Below are 12,182 nucleotides of genomic sequence, written 5' to 3'. Positions count from 1 at the left end.
TTCAATGTTTGGTTACAAAAATCTCTACGCCGCGTTTACATGAGGCCGGGCAGGTTATGGGGCAGGTGTCGTCTAACAGTTATACCTGAGGCAAGCAACCTGCCCGCCAACTGGCTTTGTGTAAACACGGCTTTCAGGTTCCCTCCCAACATAATGGACAGGAAGGTGGATAATAATATCAACTTACCATTGACAATGAAACAGGCCTTGAGGATTTCAGGGTAGTTGGCTTCATACATTTGGAGCATGCTGACTACTAGCTCTCCAGCTGCCAAAGACACGTTTTAATAGAAACAAAATAACATTATTTATCTTAAACAAATGTTTTACATTACTGTTTTACTATTGACAGATGCCCTGAACTTTGGCTGTAGAAACGAAGCCAAGATGTTCTATTTTCTGTTGTTTTTTCAACAACTTATGGTTGACTATTTTTATTATAGAGAAAAATACATAGTTGTAACAAAAACAACAATCACAAATCATCACTTAAGCCAAACAATTCTCCATTCAACATCAATACTGGTACTGGATGCATTTCATTTATCTATAACTAGCTGTACCCCCGGGCTTTGCCCTGTTTAACTTCATATTCGTATTTGCATGCCACAATCACGTCCTGGATTCATTAATTCCTTTCAAATATGAAAAATCATAAGGTTAACATGGGAAACTCCAGAGCCTCTGGGGCGGAGCCCGAGAGTCCGATCAGAATAAAAACTACTTAGTTTTCCTATTTAATGCCCAAAGAATCAGTGTACCGAATTTCAGCCTCCTAGGTAAATGGGATGTGGGAGAATTAGTGATGAGTGAGTGAGTGAATCAGTCAGTCAGTCAGTGAGTCAGTGAGGGCTTTGCCTTTTATATATTTAGATATTGATTATGATTGATTATAGTAAAAAAAAAACTATCGTTTCAATTATCGATTAATTAATACTTTTTATTGAAATGGGTGACCATACAAAGTAGGTATTTTAAGCCAAATATGAATGGAGATGAGTGTATAGGATGAGTGGCGCGATCTTGTAGTCTTGTTAGTGACTAAGGCCGACATATTCCTTAAACACAGCTGTTAATCAATAGCCCATACAGCTAATGGCACATACATTAAGATGGGGACGCCACCTAGGTGCGTATTTTAACCCAAATATGAGTGAATGATAGGTGTAGAATGGTGTGAGAGGATATTCATAGTCAATGTTTCTGTAAATTTATTTATTACATTTATTTTTATTGTTTCTTACATTCCAATTCCGTTTTGGTATTTAACATTACCAATAAAAAAGATCTAACTACCTTCTTACCACTAAACACTGTTGTATTATGAATTTTTGTAAGGGTTTTGCCACTTAAGCCTGGAATATGGACCATTTTCTACATCATAAGCTTTAAGTAGGCTTACTCTCTTCCCTGTGGCTTTATACTTATCATGATTGTTGACTTTCCCTCACATTGTTATCAACTACTCAAACAAACTGTTTGTCACGTAGGGCTGGTAAGCATGGTACCCATCTAACTGTTCCATAAAGGGGGATGGGGAACTTGAGGGTACGGCATAACCTAGTAAAAAAGAGAGTTCAGGGGTCTTTCTCCGGAAAATGTGAAAAATGTTTATACGAAATCGTTGATTTAACAAATTTTGGTTAATACATTTACTTTACGTAATGTAAATTTATGGTTTTTTTGTGTAATTTTAAAAATTTGTAAACAATTGGTTGATAAAGGTCTTATATTGGGGTTGCCCATTTTGATTCGGATTACCAGGACGCCCAACCTGGTAAGCGGCTAGAATATTAGTCTGGGAAGTAATAAAGAACACAACATCACAGCACTAGTGTTTCACTAAATCAAGCTTGTTAAGTGACAGCTTTGACTGGGGATTAATGGAGTCTTAAAAACAACCTTCTAAAAATGTTTTGTACATACGGTATATACGTGTACAGTAGAACCTCTATTAACTTCTTCACCCTTGCGACTGGGAGCGTGACAGTGAACCCTCATCCGTGACACCACGGAATTTCACTCAGGGCGAATTTGTTTTTATAGAAAAATATGTGATATCATCACCGGGCAGCTTTAGGAGTAACAGTACACCTCACGTGTACCTTTCTAGAAACCGATTTAGAACATTATTTTGATCTCACACCTCCGCTGCAAAACCCCTATCAATTGGTCGAAGCCCGAAGAGTCGCCTCGGCTCCGTGAGTCACCGATGGTGTTGTTGTTTTTTTTCTATGTGTAAATGTGTTAAGTAGGAGTTGTTATTAATTTCATGTACAGTTTTATTGATTATACATGGTTTTAATAGGTTTTAAAATTAATTTTTGTATGACAAACATTGTTTGTCTAATGTGTCAACACCTGTGAAAAAACTCTGTGTGTCACCGATCATGTTTTATAATAAAAAACACTAACGAAGGGTTAAGCGAATAGACGGATAACTGAAATCCTGTTATATAAACTTGCACAGAAAGTTTATTTAAAAGGATTTTGAAGAAATTGAACCCTGTACAAGTGAATATAATACATATGTTTATTTATATTACTTACATAAGTATAATACAGAACTGTTATTTTAAATGTTGTACTTGTTCAATGTTCGTAGAGTGAAATAAATTCACATTTAAACAAATTCTAGGTCTGTTGCGGGGTGACGGTTGATGGAGGTTCTACTATGCAGTGCATTTCAGACAAATTCTATCATTGGTACTGACTACTGACCTGGTCGCCAAGCATACTGCCTCAGGTTGAAGTCTGTCATGTCTATGACCCCCACCAGCTGAGCCGCCTGAGGTCCGTGGATCTTGGCTTGCTTACGTCCCTCAGCCAGGAATCTCTCCAACTGTCTGGCTGTGGCCTTGATTATGTCTGTCTTAGTGACAGTGTGCAGCATACCCCAGATATCCATACCTATAGAACACAGTTACTTTATAATTTGGATTAAAAAAGTATAGTTCAAACTTCAAAGCCGAAAACAACGATAAAGAGAATGGGAAATAAAGGAACAAATTTTGTCAGAGTGAAGTATACTTACTAATAATTATCACCAGAGGCGGATTTGAGGATTTGGGCTATCCACAATTGCCCCCCCCCCCCCAACCGTGTGACAAGACAATTTCAAAAATGCAAGAATTTCAGAAATTGTCTTGTTACCGGTAAGTAACAGTTTATTCCAAAAGATAAAAATAATATGGGTGTAAACGTCCGATTACCTATAACCTACACTTTATCTTTCCTAATCTACCCTAACTTCAAAACACTTAATGCAGCCTGAAAACCGCAAAAACCACGATATATCTTCCTCACATGCCTCAATAACATTATTGTTTCAAAAGATCCAGGATCCAGATCCGTATCAAGTCTTGTTTCTTGGTGTGCGATGTGCTCCGCGTCTTAAGAAAGTAGTTCCGCATACTTCCGAAAGTGGTCGGGGTTCCCGTGCCTTAAAGAAAAACTTTTGTAAGGTAGTTTATTGTTATTTATTAACATGATTACAGGAATGGTTTAGGAAGGTTTAAAAGAAAAGTCCAGAAAGATCAGGAATACCAAACGTAGTTTGATTTGAGGTTATTAATTATTTGTTATGCAAATGCAATTTTATTGATTTAAAATAAAAAGTTTGATAGCCTCACCGCCCTACTATTTGACAATACTGGGAGCAAATAAATTCAAAACATACACAATTTAAATACACAACTGAACGATAAGTAAACGATACAACTGAATGTGCAAAGATTTGATCATTAACAATACGTCTGACTAAGTAGTTACTTTTCTGTTTCATTTTCAACCCTCTACTCTTTCTAGTTATGTAGTTTATTTTTAAATTAAACTCAACATACTTTTGAGATTTCAAATTAAAAAAAAACCTACTTAGAAAATTTGCCGTCCTGGGATGCAGCCCTTTAAGCCCCCCCCCCCCTAAATCCACCACTGATTATTACATCAGTTTACTTTTCTAAGAAGAGAATTAATTAACTGTAGCGGATTTCCCTATAGGGAAGTATTAGCAAATTTCTTTATAGGAGAAGTAGCTATTACCAATACACCCGGGAATGATATATTATACTTTTTCATTTTGTTGTTCCTAAAGCCCAAAAACACTATTCGTTAAAATTTTTGTAGATATACAGGTACAAACGTGATAAACTTCAGTATTTTTTCACGATCTTGATATAATCGCTTGAAGACGTGGAGTGGAATAAACTTGAATGAGTTTGCGAACCAGAATGATCAGACCATGGGAATGGGGTTTCGTGGGAGGTTTTATGGAGTGAAATTTAGGATTTCTCATTTTTGACCCTCGAAACACATAATTTCCCAATATCTCTTTAAACCATTTTAAAGAGTTTTTAAACAAATTATTTTTTATATTGAAGTGTATTTTTACGGTTATTCTTATGGAGAATAAATAAATCTGTTGTAGTTTGCTTGTTTAAATATATTTTTGTTCAAACTTTGCAAATTTATTTTTTTGTACTAAGATATTATTATTTTACTTAAGAATAAACTTTATTATTACCCTACCTGTATAGATACCTGTATAGAAACCTAGGTTCTTGTTAACCCCAATGTTATAAATAGAGATAATAGAATATAGAAAATCCAATCCAGCGAATGGAAATTTTCTTGGTCTACAGGTTTGCTGTGGTTTGTTGTTAAATTCACCAAAAAAACATGCAATGACCCAACCTCTATTTAAACTACCCCTCCCCCTAATTTATTCTTTGGAGTGATAGTTGGTGTCTCATTCGGTAGGAACGGGCCTAGGCAGCTATATGTCATGGGTTTGGATCTGGTACCTGGCCACTAATTTTTATCAGTACAGTTCACCATTGTACTGTCCTGAATCACCCCTTGCTTTACTGGATACGTTCCACGATCAGGTCCAAAGCCTATGTGGATGGGCAATTCAACCTCTAGGCCTATATAAAAAACTATGCTAAGCTGCAAATACTTTTAAGTTACTTATGCCAAGGTCTATGGAATACGTTTTTATAAACCGGCTCTGTGTGGACCCCGGTCCAGGGTTTTGGGTTTGTTGTGGAAGCAAGGAGAAGACAAATTTACCCTCAAGGTAGGTGGAAAGGGGTGTGATTAACTCCTGGGCTCACAGCGCATCACATGCAAACCGCAGCCCTCAGCTCAATGACAGTTTGTCTCACATTTGAAAACGGCAGTGGCGTAACAAACTGTTACGGGCCCCCCTGCAAACTTATTTTTTGGGCCCCCTCTCATGAGTTATTTTTAGACCACCGATACAACATAATTAAATGCAGTCCCCCTCCCCCCAGGGTTATTTTTGGACCACCGATACAATGATCAAACAGATTAATCATAAAAAGAGTGGTAAATAAATTATGAAAAAATATTAAATTAAAAATTAAAATATTAAATTATGGGTTATGTCATGTCCATAAAGGAATGTGTTAAGTATTTCAGTCTTGGTTTGATGAAAGTGTTACATCACTACATCATTAACTATATCAATACTAGTGTTTGTATATAGTTTTGAAATCAAATAAAAAACCTTATTTTCCATCCGTCTATCAGAATGTTTAAATCAAGGAGGTTAAAAATTTTACATTTAATTTATCACACATGTTATCAATTTTTATTACCCTGATAATTGGACTAATTCGTTAATTACAAGGCAAAAATGTGGTTCGAATTCCCCTATTAACCCCCTTAGGTGCCTTTTGCTGTATTGTCTAGGCTATTAATTAACATCTGTGTCTATAAATGTCGGACTTAGTCCCTTTCAAAACTAAAAGGTTGGGCTACTCATCCTACACTCATCTCCATTAATTCTTGGCTTAAAATACAATACCTACATTGGTATGGTCGCCATTTCAAAGTAAAGTATTAAAGTAAAACAATCAATTATTTAAGATGGGGCGCCACTATGTGCGTATTCAAATATGACTGAAGGATGGGAAAGTATTAATTTATTAGGTTAGTTTAATCTTTGGTTATAATTAACTCATACACTAAAAGCTGGTTAATTTAATATATTGACGTACTTTTATCACAGGCTAAAATAGCCCATTGCATTTTTATTTTATCTTTGTATGGATTTCAAGCGTCTTATTACGTTGTAAGCGTTTTTCTTACAACAAATGTCTTTAGTAGTATGTTTTCTGTGGTATTGGTTAATTGTGAGGTAAAATAAGATATGGGTTAACAAACAAAGTCAGTAGAGTAGCAGTATATTGTATTTAACAAAATACAATCAATATTAGGACAAAACTAAAATGTAAAATAATACAATATTAAAAGCCCCAGCCAACGTTCATGACTCCAGGCTCCAAAATAACAAAATGTTTGCAGACGACATAAGCAGTGTACGAAATCACCGAGAAGTAAAATATTTCTCGGTGACAAAAGTAAGATTGCATAATAATCAAAGACCCACGTTATAACACGTTAAATTTGTCACCCTAGTTCGTTATCACTGAAGAGGCCTAACAAAATTAAACGATAACTGATAACAACATATTATTAATAACATCAATGTTATTACTTGTTCAATACAATTACTGAATGATTGATAATACATTTAAATAAGAATGGACTCCAACTTTTCGGCCCCACTCGCCTCACGGGCCTCTCTGCTCACCGTTTCCCGCTCACCGGTTCGCGGGCCCCCTCAGCTCCCGGGCCCCCCCGCATCGCGGGCCCTGCGGGCCCTTCTGTTACGCCACTGATTTTATTCCTGTTTTTATGTCCTCCAGATTCGCTTGATGACATCACAAGATGGATTATTCTTTTTTAATACTTTAATACTTTTTATTGAAATGGCGACTATACAATGAAGGTATTTTAAGCCAAGTATGAATGGAGATGAGTGTAGTATGAGATCTTGTAGTCTTTGTTGGTGACTAAGGCCGACATATTCCTTAGACACAGCTTTTAATTAATAGCCCATACAGCTAATGGCAACTAAGGGACCTACAGTTTATAGTGGAATCCGAACCACATTGTTGCCTTGGTATTAACGAATTGGTCTAATTATCAGGTAGTAGTGCGGATAGTCATAGTACTCACTAGTGCGGACGTTAGTCCAAACCAGGGAGTATCGCATCCACAGTGCATGCCTATAAATATCCATAATTAGTGACCTCCTAGTAGCTGGATTACAGGACGACTCCCCCGTCCCAGTCTAAGACATTGACAAATATGATTATGGCTTGTCTGGGTAATTTACTTAAAGGGCACTCAGAAACGCGAGAAAAAACTTTGATGTACATTAATATATCAAACAGTTCTCTGTTGGTCAATCACTGACCAAACATCACAGATGAAATTCACTACCTCTCTGAAGATTTGGTTGGTAACATGTGTTTTTCAAGATTATTAGATCTGTACCTATAGAAATCGTTCAAAATTCCTCCCTATCAGTTGCTTATGTTATTCTCCTCCACCCACCTGCAAAGGGGAGGACCACGACAGGAGAGCCCTCCTTGTCATACCCGCTGAGGCCGCTGGGGAAGTAGCGGTCAAACACTGCTGGAGCCTGCCACTCCTCCAGAGCATCCACCCCCCACTCCTCCCTCCACTTGAATGACTGAAACAAGCACAAGAAGATAAGAGTGTTAATTACCTTTGGCCTTTGACAACAGATACACTACAATTGAGTAGAGTGAATAAAGAACCACTAGAATGAAGTCTGAACAGCTTCAGAATAGTTAAATTTATTCACAACCAAGGTGCACTGAAAATATCATATGACACGTACTTTCTCCCATTAGCTTGTCAACAACCCTTATCATGGGCATGGGCGGAGAAAGTATGGTATTTTCACAAAATTTGCAATAACTCTTGAACCATTACTTTTTGCAGCAGGGGGGGGGGTTGTACCATTTTATTTAGAATGATAAGTGCCATAAAGTAAGTACTAAAATTAACCAAAATCACTCGAGCTTTGTTTTAAAACCCAATTCTTCTGTATTTTTATGGGTTTTTTAATAACAAAAATCACAAGTAGGCTAGTTGACAATCACTTTTGAACCATTGTTGTAAGAAAGACTTAGTAAACCAAAAGTATGGCTTTTATTCATTCAAAATTACAACCATGTTTTATGGTTTTAGTTAAGAACAAATACAATATTTACAAACAAATCAAATAATAAATATTATCAGGTGATAATATTCACATCACCACATTCTCCCCCATTTTTTTTCAAGGTAGGTATAGCATATGTAATCCTTTAGATATGACGGAGGCTTGACATTCCTCTTTGGACGTAGTTCCCCCAAAGCTGTCTCCGAAGTTGGGGTCTGAGATGCCGTTTGTTGAGTTTAATTTTGAACTTCATTGTGGTCAATGTCTGAATTTATATTTTCAACATTCTCTCTCTCAGTAGTGTTGTCTTCAGGAGGTTGACCACCAGGAGGTAGGCCAGCGGGTGCAGGATGTCTCAGGGATACTTGTGATTCTGACCCATCTCTTCTTCTGATGAGAGCGTAGGCTACTGTGGATTTGATTCCAAAAGTTGAACTGGTTCCAAAAGGTCATCATATTTATTAGATTTTACAAACTTTCTAAGCAGGACAGGACCAGGAGCAGATAGCCAAGATGGTAAGGATGAGTCTCCATTGGTAGTTCTTCTGCTGTCACGGCTATGTCAGATGCGTCCGTCTCCACTACCAGTGGCTCTTGCCCATTCCTATGAGTAATCACTGAATTTTGCAATGTCAAGTTTGAGGGCTTCAAAATCTACAACCGCTTCCTGTGACAATGGAAAAGAATTGACTTGTGTCAGGTTTTTTATTTTGTCAGAAAACCGATGTATCCATTTTGAATAGTGAGTGAAAAATCCTAGGACTCGCTTTAGTGAAACTTGGTCTTTGGGCACAGGAAGTGACAGTAGAGATTCTAGCCGATCTGGATCAGGGCGAGTAGAGTTATGGGATACTAAATGTCCCAACAAAGTTATTGAAGACTGGTTGAACTTGCTCTTTTCATTGTTGATTACAAGTCCATACTTATATATAGCATCTAAAAATGTTCTTAGATTCTCATCATGATCCTTTTGATACTTTCCACATACGGTCAAATCATCCAGATAGGCATACACTCCATTCAGTTTTTCTTTTCTAATGATATGGTCCATGGTCTTTTTGAAACAAGCCACCCGTTGGTTACACCAAAAGTGATTCTTCTGATGAATTGAAAAAGACGACCAGCAGCCTCAAAAGCAGTGTACTTCTTCTCTTCGTCAGAAATTGGTATTTGATAGTATGCTTGCTTTAGATCAATGGCACTAAAAACCTTATTCGTCGCTACAGTGGATGCTAGATCATCTATGTTTGGTAAGGTATAGGCGTCTAAAAGAGTAAATTTGTTTATGGTTTGCGAATAGTCCGCACACAGTCGCTTCTTCCCTTTGTCATTTGTAACAACCAACACTTGTGCACACCAAGGTGACGAACTAGATTCAATGATCTCCTCAGTCTGTAGTCTTTCCATTTCTTGTTTTATAAATTGCATGTCTTCATCTGAGTAACGTCGTGATTTTGTGGCTATCGGCTTACAATCTGGAGTTAAATTGCAGAATAGTTTGGGTGGTTCAACTTTGGCACAGGAGCACACCAACAGAGGAGGTTTCTCACCTCCAAACCAAACCTGTATATTAGAGTGGAGTTTCATGATATCATGTCCGATAAGCACGTCGGTACAAAGATCTTCAAGAACAGTCAACTTAAAATTGTTGTAATTGTGATTCAACAGATTTAGGTTGATTTTAACAAACCCGTGGACGTTTGATTTCATATTGGAAGCAGCTAGCGATACTTGTCCACTTTCATCATGCATTTTAATTTTGTTTAACTGAACAAAATTCAAGTTTACAAAGCTTGATGTACTCCCGGTGTCTATTAAGCAATTTGCTTTCAGGCCATTCACTCTAGCTTCAACTGTAGAGTCCTTCAATACAGAAGTATTATGTGTTGTTGCTATTAGTGCAGCTGATGTACTAGACGTCTTACAATACAATACAATATTCTTTATTGTTAATTCGTTAAGAATTACAATAGTGTCACTACAATAGTACATGTTAATTTCCATAGTTTTCGTAAAATCCTTTATTGAGTAGAAGGGTCTTGCGACTAGCCACTTCTTCAACTCCTGGTGTAGCTTGTTGCCAGTCAGGTCTCTCAGGTAGTCAGGTAGATGGTTCCTCAGCTTGCAGCCAGTGTAAAAAGGTTTTTTTCTCCCAAAGAGTTGTTCGGTGAACTGGTAGTGCAAATTTGGAGCCATGACGGGTGTTGTAGTGGTGCACGTCTTGGTTTCTTGGGGGGTTTATTTCATTCACATACTTTATGGTTTCAAGTATGTAGAGAGACACCACTGTGAGGATTCCTAGGTTTGCGAATGCTAGTCTGCAAGTCTGTGGTGGGACAAGGTTGGCGAGGGCTCTTATGGCTTTCTTTTGAAGGACAAGAATTCGATTCATATTTTTTGTTGAAGTTCCTCCGCACACTGTCAAGCCATATCTAAGATGCGACTCTACCAGTGCGAAGTAAGCTGTTTTGGCCACAGAGAGTCCGCCTATGTAGTTTATTCTTCTGACGACATATATTCAATACTGATTTTTTTGCTTAGGTGGTTGATGTGCTCTTTCCATGTTAGTTTGTTATCAACGATAACACCGAGAAATTTTGTGTGGTTTTCTATTGTTACATCCTCTTGTCAAATTGAGGGACTATATCTTTTTTCTTACTGAAATTCAGAGTTGTAGTTTTTGTGGGGTTTATTGTTAAGTCATTGTTCTTTGAGTAGAGGATAGCTTTATTTAAGATCGATTTTGAATTAAGGTAAAGGCTTTGGGCTGTGTTGTCCTTGATCAAAATGGTTGTGTCATCTGCATACATAATTGCAACAGCATTTTCACTCTCAATTTGTTTGGGGAAGTCATTAGTCAATAAGATGAATAGAATCGGGCCTAATACAGAACCTTGTGGAACTCCTCTCGTCAGCTTGCTTTTTGAAGATTTGAAACTTTCTGTGACTTCATTTGATGAGTTTTCCAGTTCCACGACTTGTGAACGTCCCGTTAGGTAGCTTTTGAACCATTCTAGCGCAGAGTTTCTTATACCGAGTCTCTGCGCTAGAATGTCTTCTGTTTTACTTTAAAATGTTGAGTAGGATTACTTTTACAGACTCTTGCATAATGTCCTGTCTTGTTACATTTCCCACAAGTTGCTTCTCTGACTGGACAGCGATCTCTAGAGTGCCTGTCATGCCCACAAAAATAAAACTTGGCATTAACATTTTTAATAGCGGACACAGTCGCTTCTTCCTTTTGTTGTAGTTGGAATTCGTACTGACAAGCTTGCTTTGCCAATTCATTTGATGCACAAGTTTGCATTCCGTACATAGATTTTGAATAGCTCTCGACTTGAGCTTGAGCCATTTCAAGAGCTCTAGACTGTTTCACTGCTTCAGCTAGGTCTAAAGTTTTATTTTCAAATAGTCTCTGACGTATGTATGACGAGGCTAAGCCATTGATAAAAGCATCACGAATGTAGTGATCCCTGTATTGAATCGCATTTACAGCTTCAAAAACGCAATCTTGGCTCAAAAGTTTCAGTTCCGACACATATTTGTCAATAGTCTCACCTTGTTGCTGTTTTCTAGTCATTACTAAATATCTTGAGAATATTTCATTCTTTTGTTTGATGTAAATTGAGTTAAGAACTCTCAAAGCGTCTTTGTAAGATTCAGATTCCTTGATAAATCTATAAGTCGTAAAAGATAATCGATTATAGTTAGTAGTTTCAGTTTGTCCTTGTCTTCAATGAATTCTGTCATATGGTTAGAAAATTTTCGAATGTTTGTAACTATCCGTTGTGTCCATTCCTCTGAGGCAGTTGGAGATTCCGGGTCAATTTCCAATTTGTCTGGTCAAAGAAGTTTCTCCATTGAAATGTAGCACTAACTGAGTTTATCAATAAATGAATAAAATTGTTGTAAGAAAGAATTAGTAAACCAAAAGTATGGCTTTTATTCATTCAAAATTACAACCATGTTTTAGTTAAGAACGAATACAATATTTACAAACAAATCAAATAATAAATATTATCAAATATTCACATCACCACAACCATAAGCAATAGGGATATATAATTTTGTTTAGAGTTAAAAGAAATGTAACATACTAAAATTTTTATCCAAATCG

General features: G+C 37.0%; 1 protein-coding gene across 1 annotated transcript in view; it reads right to left on the bottom strand.

Annotated features, from left to right (window-relative positions):
• LOC129004275 (SEC14-like protein 3) overlaps positions 1-12,182 on the bottom strand; it is a 92,867-nt gene that overhangs the window by 37,930 nt on the left and 42,755 nt on the right. Inside the window, exons 4-6 of the mRNA XM_054432794.1 lie at positions 7,429-7,567; positions 2,722-2,910; positions 188-268 (exon numbers count right to left, since the gene is read on the bottom strand). Coding sequence (XP_054288769.1) covers positions 188-268; positions 2,722-2,910; positions 7,429-7,567 — 409 coding nt within the window. The remainder of the gene's footprint in view (positions 1-187; positions 269-2,721; positions 2,911-7,428; positions 7,568-12,182) is intronic.

This window comes from Macrosteles quadrilineatus, unplaced genomic scaffold (genome assembly GCF_028750875.1).
Source record: "Macrosteles quadrilineatus isolate MER2022 unplaced genomic scaffold, UCM_ALF_1.0 Scaffold_1__1_contigs__length_201487025, whole genome shotgun sequence".
NCBI lineage: Eukaryota > Metazoa > Arthropoda > Insecta > Hemiptera > Cicadellidae > Macrosteles > Macrosteles quadrilineatus.
The sequence above is the reverse complement of the archived record's forward strand: the minus strand, read 5'-3'. Positions and strand labels throughout refer to the sequence as shown.